At 40.2% G+C, this 22,269-nt stretch overlaps 1 protein-coding gene across 1 annotated transcript in view; it reads right to left on the minus strand.

Moving 5' to 3' along the window:
- atrn (attractin) overlaps positions 1 to 22,269 on the minus strand; it is a 42,954-nt gene that overhangs the window by 15,890 nt on the left and 4,795 nt on the right. The window contains 22 exon segments of the mRNA XM_057342254.1: positions 753 to 831; positions 2,095 to 2,156; positions 6,064 to 6,221; positions 6,304 to 6,382; positions 7,388 to 7,482; positions 7,661 to 7,713; positions 7,883 to 7,976; positions 8,065 to 8,202; positions 8,455 to 8,703; positions 8,949 to 9,134; positions 9,225 to 9,444; positions 9,600 to 9,781; positions 10,191 to 10,329; positions 10,448 to 10,569; positions 13,601 to 13,842; positions 15,443 to 15,527; positions 17,863 to 18,017; positions 18,103 to 18,286; positions 18,816 to 19,065; positions 20,113 to 20,203; positions 20,292 to 20,460; positions 21,572 to 21,774. Coding sequence (XP_057198237.1) covers positions 753 to 831; positions 2,095 to 2,156; positions 6,064 to 6,221; positions 6,304 to 6,382; positions 7,388 to 7,482; positions 7,661 to 7,713; positions 7,883 to 7,976; positions 8,065 to 8,202; positions 8,455 to 8,703; positions 8,949 to 9,134; positions 9,225 to 9,444; positions 9,600 to 9,781; positions 10,191 to 10,329; positions 10,448 to 10,569; positions 13,601 to 13,842; positions 15,443 to 15,527; positions 17,863 to 18,017; positions 18,103 to 18,286; positions 18,816 to 19,065; positions 20,113 to 20,203; positions 20,292 to 20,460; positions 21,572 to 21,774 — 3,235 coding nt within the window.

Consider the following 22,269-nt stretch of genomic DNA (forward strand, 5'->3'; position numbering starts at 1 on the left):
TGCAGGAAAGCAAACAGTTCTGGGATACTTTTGAGTACCATTGTCATTTTTCCTACTATGGTAGACAATGGGGTCCAGCAACTGTTTGGTTACAAGAATTTGTCCAAATATCTTTCTCAGTGTTCATCACAACAAAGAAATTTATACAGATTTAGAACAACTCAACGGTGAGTAAACAATGTTCCGAATTTTAATTTTTTGGTGAACTGTACTTTAAAATAAATCACATTAATGATTCAGATCACATTTTAGTATAGATTGACCTTTACCTTGTATAAATAGACGTTATTGACAGTTTATGTGTATAGACTCTGTTTTGTTACGTCAGCCCATTACATCTGCTTGTCATAGAGATGATTAGTAAAAGTCGTGCACTCGGTAAGCGTCAGTACTTATGAAAACTAACTTGTAAAGATGAGAACTAATGTGCACAAACACATGATCGTGCTGTGTTAGAACAGAAAAAAGTGCCACAGCTTTTTATTGGACGACAGCGCTTCATTAGGCCAGATGGTGAAGAAGGTCCTTTAAAGAACTCTCACATTAGCCCTTATAAACACCTGCCTGGCTCAAATTGGCCTTTTAAAACCCTTTAAAATCAATCCACTTTAGCCTCTGTGGGTACCTTAAGATTAGGCCTCATAAAATGACTTCACCATCAACCCGATGAAAATTTATTCTTGGTTCAATCCATCTTGATTGCGAACTTTCAGAGAGTCTGTAGTTACTGGCAGCAGGGGTACAGCACTGACCTCTCTTCTCCGTGAAGCCCAGCAGCTTTGTTTTATCTTCCACACGACCGCCGCCACCAGAAGCAAGGACAGGAAACAGCTGCACACAGCACAGGAAGCGGAAAGGAAGAGAACGATCAATTAGGTTTTTGGATGTTAACTTGGAAACAATTAAACAACCGTGTTCCAACGTGCAATGCCAGAGTCATATCTCCAGGAAACAAGGCTGCTTATGTTTAATGGATTAGCGGTAGCTCCATATCCACGGTGTGCTAAAGATCAGGGGTGTCATATTCTCATAGAAACAAGGCCAGGGCTCATGAATGCGACTTGGCAATAGGAGAACTCTGCTATATGTTTGTCAAAAAAAGCCATAAATGTGTTGTTGCAAGTTCATACTGCAGGCGCAAAGCAGAAATAAATTCAATTTGGATCTGTGAACAGATCACACACATCACACACACTATGGAGAGTGTGGAGTTAAAGTAATTTATCATGGTTAAGTTGACATAACTAATGAGGAACTGTTGTCGACCACAGCCATTGGTAAGTGTATTGAAATTGAATGTAAGAAAAAAAAAAACATGTTTACAGCCTGATACAAAAAATTACTTGGGTCTATATAGGTCCTTTTGCCCTTCATGACAACTGTGAGGGGGGTGATTTTTTTTATTACTCATCCATTTAGATTATAATAAGCCTTACAATTCTGCATAATCAAGGGCGTTGGTCACTCGAGTGACAGGTGGTTTCAGCTCCAACCACGACCCGCCTCTTTGCCCATTTTCGATTATCCGGGAGTGACGCGCTGCTAAGATGGCAACGCCAGGCTCCGCCCACATTAGGCTTCAGCTTCAAAAAGGCTCCTCAGAAAGCTACGGGTGACGTCCATGTTTTATACAGTCTATGGCGTGCGTGCATGCAATAGTGTTTGTATATGTATCTTATGCATGATGCATGACCAGATCCGATTCGTTTTCCTTTTTTATCATCCTCCTGCTATATGTGAATCAATAAGAATTACAAGCCACATGGTGTAATTTTTACCGTGTGTGGGAATGTGTGCATGTGTCAAAGAGAAAGTCTAGGTCTGTGGATTCTCTAAATATATGGTTTTCACCACCTGCTTCCTGAATCAATAACATATTACAGCAGGTCTTCAAGAGGTGAATTAGAGCTTTGAGCTACATCACACCCCAAACACTCACATTAGCTCCAACCAATTCCATAAAAACGTACATCATTCAGATTCACACTAAAGTATGTCGAAGAATATTTATGGCTCACATTTTTTTCACTGGATCCATATATGTGTGTAATAAATCATGTTGCTATCATGTCAATGATTCATTACGACACTCACCTGAAGAACGTGACAAAGAACTGTACCAGATCCATGAAGTTACTGTGTTGAGAGAAAGCAATCTGAAGAAAAGAGAAACAGGTGAGTTAACGGTGACAATAACATCCATGTACATGTTTGTGTGTGTACATGTGTCTAAATAGGACACAGAAACAAATGTTTCGTTCTTGACTGTACCAATAGTGCCCCCTGCTGATACACAACTTTCTCTCTTGCTCTCTCTCTATACACGTTTAACAAAATAGAGCCAATCCAAATCTAATTATAACAAGCAATCACATTATGTTGGCACACATTATGTTGGAATTTCAATAACTGGAAGAGAGACGAGATGCTTGAGATGGGGGTTAAAAAAACAATAAAGACACTTGAATAAGCATACATGAAAAAAATCACAGTTGAAGTGGTTGACACATTGTATGTGATGCAGAGACGCTGCGCTATAGAGTTATCTAAAAAAATCATAAGTTGCCTCAGTGCTTTACTTCAAAGTTCCATCACTTCCTGTCCTCTGCTTCAAGGATGTACAGTATATATACAGTATCAAAACTATGAGTACAACGGACAGAAAAGATGTATCCATTTCAATACCACCATTTCCTCACCATCTTTACCTGCTTTTCTCCTCCAGGCATTTCCAAATGAGCTCAGGAGTTCGAGGGAGGGAGTACAGTAAACGAGAGAAGGGGATAAATGAGAGCATGACAGACGTTCAGCATGAAGGATGAATTCACAGAGCTTTGATTCAGCAGATGCTGTGCGCCGATACGGCCTCTCTCACGCAGCAGAATCTCCTCATGTTCAGACTCGCAGATTCAAAGACAAACGAGGCCCGACTCACAGCTCCAGCAGACACTGATGCTCCCACACACACTACATAAAACAATACCCATCCCGGCTTATCACTGTCATTCACACAACCATGTGTATTCACGCACGAGACAGTGACGTAAAAGAGTATACATACCGTAGGTCAGTCATGTTTTAGAGGAGAACCTAATGCACACCTGGCTATAGTTTACAAACTAGCGTTAATACAAAACAAATCTTAAAAGGATAGTTCACAACTACTCTCTAGTTGTTCCAAACCTGTATAAATTTCTTTGTTCTGATGAACACAGAGAAAGATATTTGGAAGAATGCTTCTAGCCCCATTGACTACCATAGTAGGAAAAATGACAAAGGTAGTCAAAAGTGCCCAGAACTGCTGTCCTACATTCATCAAAATATCTTCTTTTGTGTTCAAGTAACTATCCTACTATGGGAGTCAATGGTGGCCAAGAACTTTTTTGGTTATAAGCATTCTTCCAAATATCTTTCTCTGTGTCGATCAGAACAAAGAAATTTACAAAGATTTGAAACAACTCGAAGGTGAGTAAAGATATTTTTGGGTGAACTATCCCTTTAAACGCGTGTTTGCCTATGCAAGCCTCGTTGCCATGGTGAAGACTATGATGCTAGGCAATAAAGTGCGTTTACAGATGACGTGCCGCTCGGCGGCCATGTTTGCAACACCACCGGAGAGCTGTTTCAGCCATAGCAAGACTACAGTCCTATCTACTTGAATGGGGATTAAAGATATTTCTCAAATCGCTGGCAAAGAAATAGTACAGTTAAATAGCATACTTCCAACCAACAACGAAACCTGACATCAACTGCACCATAACTTTTGTTTCCTAACCTTAAATTGCACTAGAAAACACCTTTTCGAAGTCGCTTCATGCACACAGGTGGGCAAACACCTGACAAGACTGTGTAGAGCCCCGCCCGTCTTTATCAAATGACGATTGGCTATTTGTACTGGAAGGCGGGACTTCCTTCGATAGAGCGGCCATATTGAACGTTGCAGTCCCTATAATATTATATCTGTTATCTTTATAAATATCAATTTATCTTTGTAGGCGATCTCTAAGATGTTTGGAGTGGTTACATTGGTTATTAGGGTGTTCTGATAGGTTCCGAAATGGTTGCTAATGATGAGGTTCTATGCTTAAAACATCACTTTTCATGAGGTGAAAATAACTTCTTTTAAATCTTAAAGCAACAGTCTCCTTTTTTGCGCTTCTTCCTAGTTAAAAGAGCCTAAACACCAAACATCGTCCGTACATAGTACAGATGCAAGTGATAGTACAGATGCAAGGCTGATGACACTCAAGCCGAAAGATTTGAGTTATCACAAACAGCATAGAATGAGCTGAAGATGAAGTTTTAAAATTAGGTTTAGGAGTTGAAAGAGCGAGTAATCTTAAGTATGAGCAATATTACTGACAACCAAATAAATCACTGAAGAGAATCGATGTGCCACAAAGCCACAGTGTTTACACTGCTCTGAAAGTCAATCTACAGGCAACTCTGACCATTACAGCGAGCCAGATTTATTTTCTTTTTAAAGATGAAGTTCTGTTTTCAACTAGAATTTATGCACTTTCAAGACAGCAAAATCATGTGAAAAGCTCCTTCTAGCTTTCAGTCTACCACTCACACAGACATATGCACACGCTTCCCTTCCACCAGCCAAAAACTACATGGGCCACACGGAGCAGGCAAAAAGAAAACATAACAGCAACAACAGAAGGCAGAAATTGTTCTCTATTCAGAAAGCTCACAAAACTCTCACGGACCGTGTTATTCCTCTCAGACTCTTCCCTCAGTTTCTCTCTCAGAGCGGCATGTGTTTTAACTTAACATTCTTTCTGACACATCAAGTCTCGGCCTGCCGTGTTTACAGAGAAGGTTTCGAACGCTGCGTTTTTGCACAGCCCGAACTCTCCTCTCGTTCTTCTCCGAACTCTTGACAACAGCCCCCCTGTCCTCCGGAGCGACCCCTTTTCCCCCCGCTCATACAAACAGCCTCTGTTAGATGAAACGTGGCAGGTCAGTCAGAGAAGGGAAAGGCGAACGAGAGAATAAACATTACCTGACTGAAATTCACCCTTTCTCCATGAGCAGAGGAGAGAACGTGTTCTAGAATAGTGGACGGACAATCAAACACACCCCGAGTTTTAGCATCCAAACGCAGGAGAGTTAGTTAGGTCACTCTTTAACGGCAAAGGAAGAGGAGGGGGTAAACGGGGAAAAAACGAGAGGAGGAGAGAAGGAGAGGGAGGAAAAGGAGAGCTCTGCCAAATCATTTCCAGACCAGACAGCAAAGGCCAAAGGAAAAGAACTTGATCTCGCTACACTGTAAAAAAAATATTGTGCCTGATTTATTTGCATCTGCTTTTTGAGTATTTTCAACTTGTTGGTTTTTGTTTGTCCCATTAGACTTCACGTTTTCAACTTGCACTCTCAAGTAATGCCAACTCAATCTATAGCTGCAAGTTTACCAGATATTATTCATATTGTCGAATCTTATTTTTAAGTAGCCTAAAATTTAGGTATTTTGTAAAGCTAATAAGCTAATGCTCTACTATTCAGCACAATGGTAACCAAACATATCAAAACAGAATACTACACATTAACAAGTCTCCCACATTTCTTGTCTTCATTAAGATGCATAAAATAGCACTTTTTGATATTTACTCTCATAATTCAGTCCCATGCAAAGCAAGTCTCATTAAATCTGTAATGACTTAGTCCGTTACTCTGTCTTTACTTTCATCACTTCTCCATCTCTGTATCTGAGCTGACTGACAGTGATATATTACTGCTTCGCAACACTGACCTGTGAGAAGACAGAAGTTCCCTAATCTCTACTTTTGAAGGCAATACAGACACATTATACGATTAAACAGTATCAATAGAAATAATGTAGGATGTAGACTTATAACCAAAACAAAATGAATATAATAAAATATAACATTGATGTAGTGAGAATTCCAGTCATCTCTCAGACAACACGTACACACACAGAATGCTTTTAAGAAACTCAGATCCTTTGATCTCACAATCATGATATCTGCGAAATGCATTTGTGTATGTGCACACAAACCAACACGAGACCCAACAGCCCGCGGACCCCAGTCGCACCTGGATTTTCACTGGCCAGGTGGAGTTGCTGACATACACGTAGAAGGTAATGTTGGTGTTGCCACGGAAATCGAACTTCTCGTTGGAGAAACTATCCTTGAACTCCTTTATGTTGCTGCGGGAGACGATGGAGATCTCCTCACCAGCTTGAGTCCCAGCTGCGCAGAGACAGAGAAACAGATTTAACGCAGCTCAAGCAGGGTACATGAACATAACATCTAACGTGTCGATGCTTCATACCTAAAAAGCTAGTCGCCCATGTGATGTTCAGGTTGAAGTTTTTAGAAGCATTAATAAACATGTCCAGGTCTCGATTCGTCTGCAAAGATAATCAAAAAGAACATTTCTCACAAAGCTGTACCGAAGTGAATGACTGATTTAAGGGCCGTTCACACTATGAACAATAATGATAACTATAACTTTGAAAAATAACGTTTTTAAAATCGTTCTCGATTTAAGATATTAGGAGGAATCACACCACAACTGTAACGATAACGCTAAGCAAGCTAAGAATGAACATACTGTTATCGTTATGGTCCGCAGGTGTGGACACAAATATAGATACAAAGTTCTGTCATGAAACTCGATGGCGCAGTCCGATAGGTCTAACTCAATATGACATAATAACCTTTACCACATGGCGCAGTTGATTGTTTTTTTCTGTATCAGGAGCCAATGAGCTTGCTGCTTAATATTTAAATCTTGGCTAGAGCTTGCCGTAGCAGGGCAGCGCGCTTCAGAAACCCTCCTCCTTCCCCAGCTCCACGGTATAGATCTGCTACAAGGTGATCATGTATGCTATATGTGCGTTATTCATACATGTTATATGTGCAACAGCAGTATTCCTTACATGCTCACAGCAGCATGTTGTGGATGTATTGGCAGTAGCAAGTCTCGGTACTTACAGCAGGAGCGTAGCAGATTTATTCCGCTAAGACAAAACGCATTAATACTGTCACATACACTACCATGGCCAAACCCTCGGAGAGTTGTCATGACAGAATTATAGTTATAGGTATCGTTATTACGTGAACGCCCCTTTATTTATTTTTTAACACTATATCAGCACTAAAGGTTCAGAAATGATCAATAATGTCAACTGCAATGTTTAGGCATTTAGGCAGTAACAGTAAGTCAACGATTCAATAATACTATTAAAACTAGTTGTCTAACTCCGAGTAAACATGTCCATGTCAATCAAATTCATCCAAGGTTTGCTTTGCTATGTTTACAAATCAATGTATGATGACAGATGGAAGTCTTGTTTGGTTGGGGTCTGTAAGACTATGTAAAAACAAAGTAAAGTCTTGTCAGCATGACGCACCTCATCAGGAGTCGCCACAAAGTTGATGGCGGTGTAGTAGCGGTCATCCTCCTGAGACAGACTGAAGGTAAACTGGTAATCTATCAGCAGAGTGTCTGCATATCACAGAAAAAGGAAAGAATGAAAAAGTTCCAGAAACGACAAAGGTAGACATTTTCATAGTTTTCATCTTACTCCGTCGGCGAAGGACAAAATGAGTGGTTGGGAAAATGACTAAATGACTGAAATGGCCACAATATGAACAGCCATTAGCAGCCGCACTGACATACTCACAATAACACGTTCCCTTCAGAGGGTTGCCCTGGTAACGGTTCTCCACCTCACACCTGAAACGGGATCAAACAAAAGAGCGAAAGTGAGTAGAATGAAAGAGAGTTTGAAAGAGATAAGCAACATGCTTTACATTTGACAAACGACTTCTAATGACAGAGTGGGAAAACGTCATAAGGCTGACATTGAGAGAGAGAGAGAGATAATGAATGTGTGTGCACTCACAGATGGCAGCGGTCTCCTTTGATGCCCTTGGTGGTACAGAAACACTTGCCGTTGGTAGGATTACACAAACTGGCATGGCCATTGCACTTACAAGCTGAGAACAACACAAATTCAGTTGATCAAATCACAAGTGCAGTTTGTAAACAAAAGCAAAGTTAGTTGGATATTGTGTTTACACTTACGCTGACAGCTGCCCCCGTTTGTGGGATCCCCATAGTAACCAGAGACGCAGCTCTCGCACTGTTTGCCCGTGGTGAGGTCCTCACATCTCTCGCACACGCTCTCGTTTACACACGAGCTGTGTCCATTACACTGACACGCTGAACAAAAGACATACAACCAGTTCAAGAGTTCTGAAGTCACACCAAGACATTGATCAGCCTTTAGATGACATCTCAATTCAATATGCCCCAGATATACTACTGTTATTGACCGGTATCAAGGACCAAACAGATCCAACAGATGACACCAAGAGATCTTTGAATTCAAGTTTTGCATCAACTAATTGAAATAAACTTAACCTACCCAATTAAAAATCAAATACCCTTAATTTTATGCTAAACAGGTTTTACCTGGGCATTGGATGAAAGACCAGTTGTAACTGGTCTCCAGTGGGCACAAGCTCACATTAAGCATCGGCTGAGGAGCGGGAATGAGGGATGGACCTGACGATGAAGGGGCGTGGAAGAGTGTCTGGATTGGCCCACGGTAAGAGCCCTCGATACACTGTCCCCGGCCTGTATTACTGGGATCAGTGCACCACCCGCAGCCGGGCTGATCCAAACAATGAGCGCAGGTCTTATAGCCGGAACAATTCTCCGCTACAATAAACACACACACACATCAGAGAGCTCATGAAGATCAATCTCAACCTCCTGACAGTTCTACAGCTCTATTTATTAGTATTTGTATTTGAATTGATTATATGTCAGTTGGGAATGAGTGTGAAATGATGGTCTCAGTGCATTACAAGACAATAAACAGAAGACATACTAATGTTCAGTGTTTGATTTATAAAGAGATAAACAGCAGAGGCATGAAAGCACACAATGAGAGACGGACGTACGTGGACAGCTGTTCATGGTGTACCACTCCATGCACTGGCCATAGGGGAAAGACGCCACATAGGCGTTTGAGTCCACGCACTGCCTCATGTTACTGCACCACATACACTCCGAGCTCCCGCTGGTGCACTCGCTACAGGACGAGCGGAGTGCGCAGGGCGTGCGACACTGCTTTACACTGTGATTGGCTGGAGAGAGAGCAACATGTTTGGTTAAAACGACCAAATATCACTCTGTTAAATAGCCAGTATTTAAAGGTTCATGTCTATCTTGCTCACTTGGTCGTTCGCACAGGCTCCCGTTCACAGAGTTCACACAAGTAGCTGCCTTCAGTCCATTGAATGTGGGCTCCGCCAGATACCCGCAAAAACCAGCATCGCTGGGCTCTCCCGGTAACCACTGTAGTGTGGAGTTGGTGAAGGGGGACATGTCTTCCCAACACCAGTAGGAGACGTTGATCTTCCTCAGACCCACCCAAGGAGTCACCACAGTTTTTGACTGCAGCACATTGAAGCGTGAACACACAAATGAATTGAATTCGCTTTTAATTCAGTTCACATAATTCAAGCGAGCAAGCCAAAGGCAACAAACCGCAGAAGTGTTAAGAGCGTGCTGAATGACTCTGTGTGATGCTCCGTGGGATCCAAACTCACCTGCAGTGATCTGTTCTGCACCTCTTTGAGAAGAAACTGGACTTTCTTCTGTGTGGTGAGGGAAGCCAGCACAGCTTGGTGACTGCGACACGCCAGTTTAGCGTTGTCATAAGTGTCCTTGGCTGAGATCAGTTTCAGACACGAGTTGCCCACCAGGTGCCAGCCCTCCCCACACATGTTCCCTGAAACACACACAGAACACAAACTTGCTTTGCTGGATGTCTGGGGGGACGATAAGATGTTTGCTCCGTTTTAAAACCTAGAAAGCTGTCTACAGAAGTAGCATGTATGAAGAACGGCATCACATGGGATTAAATAATTTAATCAATTTTAAGTACAGTCTTTCATGCATTACATTTAAGAAATGCCATTTATACAGTATGCCGTATAGAGTTTAGGACTACACGGGCATGTTTGATGATCGTCAGGATGTTGTCTTAAATGGTAGCTTCCTATAAAGGCAGTTAAGCAGCTTACTAGACTTTATAACAAAGCCATTGCTCACACAAGACGCCCTTGAATCTCAAAGATGAATCACTTGTAATTTGGATGTCAAAGGGGAATCGGTTATTGCTCTTGGCAAGCCATTACCAGGAAGGGCGATGCATTCTTGATTTCTGGCTTCCCACTGGCAGTTCTGATCCGTGGCACAACTTTTACAGCTGGTCCTCTTACTGCATACAGAAGAGGGGTTGTCCTTTGGACATGCGTCATACTCCAATATCGCCCCCTGCAGGGCAGAAGACAGATTAGACATGTCAAAGCCAAGCCCCAAAATAGATCCTCTCAAAGATACAGATGTTCTTCCATACATGGCTCTCTCTATTAAACAGTCGTGATATATTTACCCTTGAACCAGTGCAGTTACTATGGATGGACACACAGAGCGCACTGCACCACTGACAGCTGTTTGTGTTAGCTGTACAACTGTAGCAGTCTGAATATTGTTCACACTTTTCACCATCTGCATCTGTAAAACACACACAGATTACTGCACACATTCCCTGATGATAGTGATGAGAGTCACAGCCTTCCAATCCCTGAGAGAAAATAGATTTGTAAGTAACTGCATCAGACAGATCTAGCATCTCTAACACGTACAAAATTTGGACTGAGAAAACGGTCTTTTTGAATATTGTGCAAGAAAAGAGCATGTTTGGATTAGACAGACATTTCTTGTCTTAATTCAGATCTCTGGTTATGAATGTCTGAGATTGTATTTTTGAATTGCTCATCTCATTTATTTGGAGTTTTGTCAAAGGCCGTAACTAAATCTTATTTTATTGCTGTGTGTGAATCTTCTGGCTGCCTGGTGCAATTCATTATGGATTTAAATTGTTTTGCCAACTTTCCGGTTGAAATAACAGTTGGTGGTTCAAGTACTTCCTGCCGGCATCCCATCTGATGTTAAAAGAAAATCAAAACCAATGTAGAGTCTGATCCCAGAAAATGTTAAGAGTGTAATAGCTGCTTCAGGTAAGATCTGTGCTATAATTAATTACGCTGTTTAGTTACACATTTGATATTCAAATTACACTTCCAGGTGGACACTTACATGTACACCTACACATCCTTTACAGTTCCTATATTCAACAATTTGAAATCAACTAAACTACAAATCTACGTGATTATGCAGTATGCAAAAAAACACACTAAACAAATATTACATTTCAGCTTGTTTAAAAAAGCAACTTTCCACTAGATCTGCAAATTCTATATATAATATACATTTAAGACATAATTAAACATACACTACCGGTCAAAAGTTTAGGATCACTCTTTATTCATATTTTTCCACAATTTAAAATAATATTAAACCCGTCAAAACCATGAAATAACACAAATGTGGGAATTATGATGCGACTAAAGCATCCTAAATAAATGAACTATGTTATATTTTAGCATCTTTAAAGTAGTCGCCCTTTGACTAGAATTGTACACTTAGCACTTTATCATCCAGCTTCTTGAGGTCTCAACCTGGAAAGCTTTTTATACAGTACTGAAGGATTTTACATTTATGCTGGACTCTTATTGACTGCTTTTCATTTATTATTTGCCCCAGAAATTCTTTTTAATTTAAATGAAAATGTGGTTTTCTAATCGAATAAATTCTGTCATGACAACTCTCGGCGGGTTTAGCATGGCAGTGTACATGCCATATAGCCTAAATGTGTTTGGTCTTGGAGGAATAGATCTGCTACGCTGCTGCTGCTACGGAGCAAGTAACGTTACGTAGACTTGCTACTGCCAATACATCCACAACATGCTGCTGTGTGCATATAAGGGATGCTGCTGCTGCTTAGGTTGGGCGATGTCTACCAAATTGGCATCGGATGATGGCTACAGTGAAACATCGCGATGGACGATGACAACGTACCCTGCAGCGTTATAAAGTGAGACGCGTGTGGCACGAGCTGCGCAGAGACACATCTTCTTTATACAGCGCGAGCTGGGCAGTTATAAATTCAGGATTGTTTCATCTGTACAGCGCGAGCTTCACAGTTATAAAGTGAGGCTAGATTGTATTTTTATTCTGATGTTATATTCCATAAAAGAGTTATAAAGTGAGGCGCGTCTTCATTATACAACACGAGCAGCGCAGACTTGCGTCTTCTTTATACAACGGGGCTGCGCAGACACACGTTCTCTTTATACAGTTATTAAGTCAGGCGGGTCTGCGCAAACTGCACGTCCCTTTATACAGTGCGAGCTCCACAGTTAAAAAGTCAGGCTTGTCTGATCTGAACAGTTTGAGGTTTTATGCCCATTAGCTTTATTCATATTTGTTTACAACACGATTTGCAGCCTGCAGCACAGAGCAGCGAGAGTCACGTGACGAAAGTGAAACATTTGGCATCGTCTATCTGTCCAACCCTAACTGCTGCACATATAATATGAACTTTACATAATTATATTTTTGTCCCTGTTTACCCCTGGAATTGTGTTTGTTGTCACTAATGCAATAAAAACAAAAACATATAACATATATGAATAAATCCTGCGTAGCTTACGTGATCACCTTGTAGCATATCTATACCTGTGGAGCTGGGGAAGGAGGAGGGTTTCAGAAACGCACTGCACTGCTACAACAATCACTAGCCAAGATTTAAAGGGGTCATGTGACACAGCTAAAATGAATATTATCGATTGTTTTAGATTTAATGTAATGTGTATACACAATTTAATGTTCAAACATACTGTATTTTTCCCATACTGTGGATTTTTGTATCTCCTATTTGCCCCGCTTCTCTGAAAGTGCAGATTTTTTACAAAGCTCATGGCTCTGAAAAGCGAGGTGTGCTATGATTGGCCAGTTAACCAGTGCGTATTCGATTGGATTGGTCGAATACTGCAAGTATGTGAAAGAAATGTAACGCCTCTTACCATATTTGGAACATCAGGTTCCAAAGCAATTGTACTGACAGGTACACCCACCTTACTTGCGTATACATTTGGGCGGTCTTAGTCAAATCATACCACGAACTGACGTAGATTTGTGGGGGTGTGGTTACACGAGGCGTTTCAGGCAGGTCTGGGAGAGCATTCGCTTTTAGATAGAATGCATCTTTTGTTACGACACTTTAATTTTTGCAATTTTATGTGTCTAATACATGCATGGACAACTTATAACACACCAAAGACACAGAAAAACACGTGTTTGCGCCATATGACCCCTTTAAACTTAGAGCAGCAAGCTCATTGGCTGCTGATACGGAAGGAACCAATCAGCTGCGCGGTGTAGTAAAGTTATTATGTCAGATTGGTTTAGACTTCAGGACTGCGCCATCTAGAGTTTCATGCCAGAACTTTCTCAGTCATTTAATATGTTAGCACAATTATATTTTTGTCTACAGAAGTGATTTCGAAACACACACCTTCAGATCAAAAGATTTTTAAGATCAAGAGAAAACATTTTTCAAGTGATCCTGAACATTTGACCGGTAGTGTAATTAATAAATATAAATGACAGATGGCTCATGTTACTAATAATATTCTAATACTGGAGACGTCCTCACTGTCCCGCACTCTTGGAGTGCAGTTGCTCCTCAAGCTCTCCATGTCAAAGGCCGTCGCATCCTCCCAGGACAGACAGGTGGAGATAGTAGAGTTCCACATGCACTTCACGCCGGGCACGGCCGTCACACAGTCCAGCTGCTCAGAGAACACAGCACAGCTCACAGGTGTGAACTTCAGTACATCACTGAGCATCAGACTGTTGAAGCCTCCATACACATACATCACCCTGAAACAAACACACAGATGGGAAGAGAGAGAGATTAACCTCACTGAGGGAATGAGAGACGGGAAGAAAGCTAAAGGTTAAGTAAGTGAGGAAGAGGGCAGCAAATGAGGTAGGTGGAGGGGGGTGGAACGAGGCAGAGACTGACACGTGAAACAGGAGAAGCTGTGTTGTGCCGCAGCTACCCACAGAGAGGTCACGGAGTGGTTAAGCTCTGTACTGACAATGACGCTGGGAAACATGGGTGAGAATACAGATAGCAGTGAGGCCGAATCAATGTCCAGAAGTTGCAGTATATGGCGGTAGGAAAGTACGAACCAACGTATCCGTGTAAATCCACCATTTGCTTAACATCTTAATCTTCCCAAAAAGCACCTGTCACTGTTATCGACTGCTTGGGCATATGAACATGAACACAGTTTGTCTGTAAATATGCACTAAGATTGCTCCCCGACAGAGGCTCTGCACTGCATGAGACAAAAATAAATAAATCTCACCAAAATCACATCTTTTTAACATCGATGTAAGGTGGTTTTGTCGGAAAATGTTGCAGTTATAAATCAGGATTTTTGTCGTTCAGAGGAAGTGACAACTGGTTAGACTGAAGTATTAATGAGTTGCGTTTAGTCACTATTTTATACTTCTTTCATGTCTGACAACAGAGAGTGCAAAATATGCGAAAATGAATATGCTAAATCGCACGTGACATCATCCAGCGCCATAGTCTCTCAAAATCCTGTAGGAAACACTGAGTCACAGCTTAAATATCACAGCAGAACATCTAAAAAAGTATGTGTGCGATTATAAAACTGTGTTTGTTTATAAATTATAAAACTATTTTGAAGCACTATTACTGTGTCATTCATGAATAACAAGCCTGCTTCATGACGACTTCCTTAGACTAATCTGAACTGGGAGATTTTATGAACTAGATTATACTAGACTACCATTTCCATTTGATATTTGGACAATTAGGCAGCAAATGTCAAACATTTTTATGAAAATGAACAATACAATTAATTTACATTATCCTTATTCACAGTTCACGTGTCCCTTCCTGCTTCCTATCCTTAAGTGCGATTTTTACTTCTGCGTCAGACCTACACCGTAGCCTGACGCGCACCTCTCTAAAAATGAAAAGCGCATCAATGTGATGCGGACAGCAAGTGCTGTGATTGGTCTGCTTGAACCCCCTTCCTTCCGGTCAAAAAACTCTGCGTGAGCGTCGTGTTAATCGAAAGAATTATCAAATAAAGAAAAACGTAATTTATTTAGATAAATCGAGCCGCACAAGTGAAAGTTTACTTGCCGCTTTCACTGCTAAATGCTTCTCAAACAGTGTACGCAATAAACTGCTTCTTCTTCGGCTCTTGTCTTGGTTACACAAGCAACACACCTCTGGACACTGACACCTAGTGGCTGTCGACGTGGACAACGACGCAGAAGTAAAAATCCGCCTTTAGGTGTATTGCACAAAGTCACCAGGTTTGAAGGGTCAAGAAAAGAAGCTGACAGATGGAATAGAACTTGTGTAAGCCAACACACTTGTCTTACGCAAACATAAAAAAGTGGCATATAAAACATTGCCAAGAAATATAATTACCCATTGTGATAAACAGCTGAGTGGCCGAAACGGTTGACATCATAGTGAAGATCTGGATTGGGCAGCATAGTCCATTCATCACACGCTTGAAAACAGAAAGAAACACATTGAATTTCTTTTTCAATTTCTGGTGCCAAAAAAGTGTGGTGGGATCACGCAAGCCAGGTAACTGTCATTAAGATAAATGGAAATGCTAATAGATACCTTCTCCCAGATTTGTAAACTTCTTGATTTCATCTCAGACATTCAAAACAATACATCCTTGCACCTTGAAGAGGTTACTATGAGTTTGCTCCAACTTCCAAGAGAGAGACGATACAACAGGTTTAAAACAGCCGAGATGTTAAAAGGAAAGGAGCTGGTAGTTAATCTAACAGGAGCAGGAGAACCATGAGGAGAAATGACTGTGTAACAAATCACTCTGCCCTCTGCTGGCAAACCTTCAGACCAGTAAACTCAGCGTCTGCTGTGGGCAAATATAATTGAGTTAAGCTCATGAAAACTGAGCAATTACCCTCAGGGCAGAGACAGACCTCTACTTAATAACAAATTACCACACGAGCAGCTCACCCCTACACGAAAAGAGGCACAGAAATTATATATACACAGAGGTATAAGTGAACTCGATCACATCAGATGCGTGTGAAACTTCCTGTGTATTATCTGAAGAGACACTACAAACTCCTGAAAGATGCTCTAACTGTCCACCCACTCATGATATTCTCACTCTGTAGTGTGTGAACTGATGTGTTGTAGTGTTTCTAGTGTATGAACTCTGTTACACCAGAATTTCCCTCATTATCTAAATGCAAAGCAAGACAACAGCATCACACAGACATGTCTCCCATCCCCAGAGATTACAAAACTTAAATGTGTCAGTCATAAAATAATGACTTCAAATCACGCATCTTTCTGCAATAGCCCCCCTGCTGAGTGGATTTCAGTCTCTAATGACTTGCTGCTACATGCACTGAAATCTAATTACGCTTTCTGTGTGACAGTCACTTCTGCTGTTTAATATATCACGTTTGCAAGGGTTTTTCTGAATTGGTATTGTTGGCATTCGCTCCAATGCGGCCTATAACAGCTGGAGAAGCAATCCGTCAGCATACACATTCATCTCAATGGCGTGACCCTCCCCAGCAGTACACAACCTGCTCAATGCATCCTCAATCTCAGGCTGGAGACATTTATTTTTGAGTCAATCACCTTTTAGAAAATGAAAACAGTATTTCTGTTTTGCTATTCATCTTGGAAGTATTTCTGTAAAAGCATATATGAGACTTCCAGTAATACACTCTACGTAATGCTATAACTAATATCACAAAATATCACAGCAGTCATCAGAACAAAAAATAATGCGTGCCCATGTTTTTATTTTTGTCCTAAGCCAAGCCAAAAGTACTATTGCTTCCTGAAGAATGAGGTCATTAAGCACCTGGCTTTTGTTACAAAAGATTCAATAGCAGTCAGTGAAGAAAGATGCTAGTAGTTTCAGCGGTCTGTCACGAGAGGCTAACTGAACTATGCTGAACAGCAAAACCTTTAACCCATTTGAACCTCCCAAGCTACATTTTTGGGCTGCTGAACAGGGCTGATTAAAAAAAAACATTTTTTTATGATTCAGCATTGATTCTCAAAGCATTCATTTATTTCATTCAATTTTCGGAAGTTGCAAAGGCTGAATACAAGATCTGATGTAATGAATGTTATTACTCACAAACTGCAATTCTACATAACCCATTGCACACATAATTCTTTCTTAATGCAAAGCACTATGGGAGGTCAAACTTATCTGGGGGATTAATTGAATTCTTTGTTGAAATTGAAAAGTAAAACCTTAGGGTAGGCGTTAAAAAGCATTCAGATGCACAGGCTTACATTCAACATGATCTGCTTACAGCAAAATCATTTCATAGATACTTTTGGCTTTTTTATACTGTTGTTCTTGCACTAAATGTTTTAATTAGTAGATCAATTTCAAGTTAATGAACAGCTAATGCACACAGGGTTAATTAAAGATGTTCTGATTTTACCCGTGGGGTGGATCAATTTACTGGGTTGGGACTGTGCTTTTAATGAAAACCTTTATTTTCCACATCCTAAAAAGATATTGTTTGCCTTTATCTTAATAATTAACGTCATCAATTTAAATAACTCGAGGCAAATAAAAATAGGTTCCTTTCTTCAAATCAGAGCGCATAAGGAGGGAAAACTGACAGCTTGATCTATAATTCATGAGGCTTTAAAGCACTTGCTTTCCCCTTGTTAATAAGCAAAACTTACACAGCCTATATAAACATAAATTACAAAAATCTTAATCAATAATTTATTTCGAGATGGTGCAGTAACCCTACAGTTTAACCCGTTTCAATATATGCTGCTTGGATATTTAGGTGAAAGGGATGTTGGGTATTTACCCAGGTTATATGCTATGAAGTCAGATGAGAAGCACTTGGCTCCGTGGCTCATTGACGTGTCGTTGTGTGTGTTTCCTCCGAACACCAGCATGTTTCCTGCAGAGATCACTGCCGTGTGGAGGTACCGGAAAAACCCGCTGTCCTTCAGAATCGACCTAAACATTCATCAGTGACATCATCAGCACGGGACAGCATGCAAGCAGTTAGGATTAAATGAAATGATGCAGATATTCAACGCACCACATTCTTTTGTCTACATCATAGCGGTACAGGTCCCCAGCCAGGCCATATTTATTGGCACTAAAAGCCTTGTAACCTCCGTGGATGTAGATGGAGCGGGTGATAGGGTCATACACACTGCTATGCCCATAGCCACCCTGAACCAACGCCCCGCGTGTGTCTAAAACACTCCATGTGTTCTCCACTACAAAATGAAAGTATAAAACAAGAATTATTGAGGGGAGAAACATAATAATTATCATGATGACAGATGTATAAAATGATTTTTGATGTTCTGTCTTTACAACACCAGAGGGCAGCAGAGCTCAAAATACTACAGAGTAGATGTCACTAGTGCTTGATGCAAGTTCAGAAGCTGAACTGTGCTTTTTGTTGAAGACATATTGCATTGTTTTTATTAATTCACAGTTTATTTTTTCATAAATTGGTTATTAGATGGCAGGTTCCTATTATGAAAACCATAAATAGTGTGACAACATACCCCGCTATAGTCACAAAATGTGTTAAATCATTTTCCTACTAGGCAATTACTCTGAAAATGTACCGTAGCTTTTTGTCAAAAAGGCCACATGGAAATTGCCCTATAAAAATGAATATGCCAAAAAGCATTCAATCACATATATATTAAGAAATATTCATAGTGACATCTAGCCAGTTATCGTCATATGAGTAAACTATTACACTATGATACTTCATGAATGTGTGCTGCTGACCAATGTTGTACTGCTGTACTTGGCTGATGTATCCATATAGAGGACAGTGTCCAAACACCACCAGTATGACCGGCTCTGATCAGTCGTGCTTGAGCTGGACAGTATGTGCAGAATGACCAACGACAGCATACTGCTCTTTAGCATGTGGATTCAGCAGAACCCACGACTGGTTACGAATGTGGAACACCCACAGTTCTGACGTCACGTTTCCCGTAGAGTCAATCTTTCCACCGTACATGTAGATTTTATCCTAACAAAGCCAAATACACACATCATGCTCACCAAATGTACTGCTGCCTAAAAATGAACCAAAACCAATCAAACAAGTATAATAAGAAAGTTAGTGCAGTCCTAGGAAAATACATGAATGAAATGCTTTGATGCTTTCATAAAAAATGAACTGCAGCTGTGCATTTATTACATTCATTCAACTTCACAAGATCTACATTTCTTCATTTAGCAAAAGTTTTCATCCAAAGTGAATAATCTGTTTCACTGCTAATGAGATGGAAGTCTACAACTGGTCTACAGTGGTTTTTGGTTCATCAAAATCTCCAATTTAACTATTAGTTTTTTAAGCCAAGTGTAGCCAGCGACAGTGTTGGGCAAGTTACTCTGAAAAAGTAATTAATTACTAGTTACTAATTACACATTCAACAGTGTAATTAAATTACTGTACAAATTACTCTCTCCAAAAAGTATTTCATTACTTATTACTAATTACTTTCTATATCCTATATCAACCTTGATTAGCTAAGTGATTCAAGAATAGACATGAAACGGCTCTTTTAATTCACTCAAATAAATAATATAAAACTACGCAAAGTAGTATTACTAACTGACCAAAGTATTACAAATGTGAGAGTTATACATTAAAGCACGGATTTTGAAGTTAGACTTTGAATTTTGATGTCAATTCCACTATTGCACACACAATTACATCAAAAGTAACTGTAATTAAATTACAGAAATTTTTTGAGTAATCCCTTACTTTACTTTTCAAATAAAAAGTAATTAAATTACAGTAACTAATTACTTAGTAACTAGTTACACCCAACACTGGCCAGCGAGGTTCAACAGTTTCTGCTGACCTCTAAATGTGGTTGAGGTGATTCAACCACAAAACATTTTAGACCCCATTTAGCTGATCAGCAGAGGCCAATTAATATTAATATCAAAGTAAACACTAACTTACAACGCAAAGCAAAGTCACAGTGTAATGTTCCAGAAATGCTGTTTACCAAAGCGAAACTTGATCACAACGCTACTAAACAACATCTCATTCATAAACACAAACCTCATGCAGCGTGGCAGAATGACCGTAGCGTCCAGTTACAGAGTTGACAGACCGGTTTAAAGACATCCAGGTTTGGGAGGAGATTTTGAACCTAATAGAGGGTCGAGCAACACACGGTCAGAAGCTGTCAGACAATAAAGTTACCATTCTACAAGAGCAAAGTGAGTGCGTGTACTTACGCAGTCACCATCTGGTAGCGTGTGTAGTTATACACGTGTCCACCTATCACCCACATCACGTCTTCATGCTCCACGGCCTTATGGGACGCCCGAGCCAGTCCGGACCCACTGTAGTCTTCACGCGTCCAGAACGAAACATTCGCTGGTACGGATATTGAACAATCCGGGCCTGAAATAGACACACATACTGGCTCTCACTAGTGTTTATCATCAGTGCAAAAATATGTTTTACATTTCAACATTTGGATGATATTGAATTTAGAGTATTTGCTATAAAATAAAACAGAGGTAAAAAATGTATAAGCAAATATGTGCCATTTTATAAAAGATTCAGCTTTTGCATGGATGGACAATTAATGCAAATCATTACACATATAATGTGCATCAGTTTAGCAGTGAAACAGTCAATTTCAGTTCATGTCTTTCATAAAAGCTAATTCGCTAAAAAGGTAAACAACAAGATCAGGTCCAAAAATGTATAAAATAACAGGAAACCGGGGAGGAACATATGAGTTAGCTCTGATTTGCTCAACCTGTTGTTCACAGATGGGTGATTAATCACTTCTGGCAATAGAGAGAGACCCACACCTCTATAGCTCAGTGGGTGGCAGTGCTTTAAAATCCAGCTTCAGCGCTTACCTAAGAGAACCACCCTTACATACATTTACCATGATAACTGCCAATTCCAGAATACCATTATTAGCAGTTGTTTCAAAAGCCCAAAACAAATCCTTGACTTAAAAAATCACTTGCACTCAAATGTGTGATGTGTCACATAATTTAATTTTTACTTTTAAAAATGCATTTCTTATGTTGTAGAAGAAACAGCAAACCTCATAAGTCCAAAGTTTAAAAAATACTTGTCTATTCATAATATCATTCATTATAATAACTAAAATTAAATAAAAAAAGATAATAAGAACCACAGCAAAGCTCCACGTCATCTGTCAAGAATACAGAAGTGCAGATACCTGTTGTGAGATCTCATTGTAGTACCTCTATGAAAGAATATGATACAAACAGTTCACCTCTGAAAAGGTGACCACACTCCTTCCTAAGAATTCTTATTCATACAGCTGCTTGAAATGATTTGGGCAACATTTACAAGAACAAAAATGTGTGTATGAAAGAATAAAACCACAAGCTTAGACCAAATGCAAGCAGTAATCTTCAAGGTGAGTTGTGTGTGTCCTGCGCCACTACACCAAACAGAGCAGAAAATGATATTGGTGTGCTATTGGTGGATCAAACAGCTAACCCGCCCCAAACTCACAACCTACCTTGCCATCCTGGATTGCACTGGCAGCGTTTGGTGCTGTTTTGACACTGCCCTCGCAGCGGGTAGCCACAGTTTGACGGGCAGTAGGGCACATCACAGGCCTCCCCCTTCCATCCGTCCTCACACACACACTGAACCGTCTCGATGGAGTTCCCCACACGACACTCACCACGATCAGAGCAGTTATTGGGACATGTGTTCAACCTGCACAGGACAGAGAAACAGAAATATCTAGAACTGGTAATCTGTATTGATAAACCAGACCAAAACCAGTGTCATCAATTGCAAAAGTAACTGTTTCCAAACTGGTTTTCTGAACATTCCCCACCTGTCCATTCATTCTTTCATGTGCAAAGTGTTCTGCCTCCAAACTCATACCAATGTTTGAGTCAGAAATCAAACCTAGTCATGTTCTGAAAGCACCACAGCATTTAGTCTCTTTGGGAAACAACCTATGAACGTCTAATACATATTTGCACTTACTCAGTAACATTATTCCAGATTTTAGAATAGTAGTAAACTCATTAACTCTGGAATAACACAAACGTAACTATGGAAATTATATTGTGAATAAAGAAATTTCCAAATAAGTTAAAACTTACGTTATATTTTATCATATTAGGAGGAGATGTGTGTTTAATCAATGTGTTAACATCTATTCTGGGCTCCCATTAGCTGCTTTCCATTTATTATTCAGTC

Source organism: Triplophysa rosa, linkage group LG9 (assembly GCF_024868665.1).
Source record: "Triplophysa rosa linkage group LG9, Trosa_1v2, whole genome shotgun sequence".
In the NCBI taxonomy this organism is placed as follows: Eukaryota; Metazoa; Chordata; class Actinopteri; order Cypriniformes; family Nemacheilidae; genus Triplophysa; species Triplophysa rosa.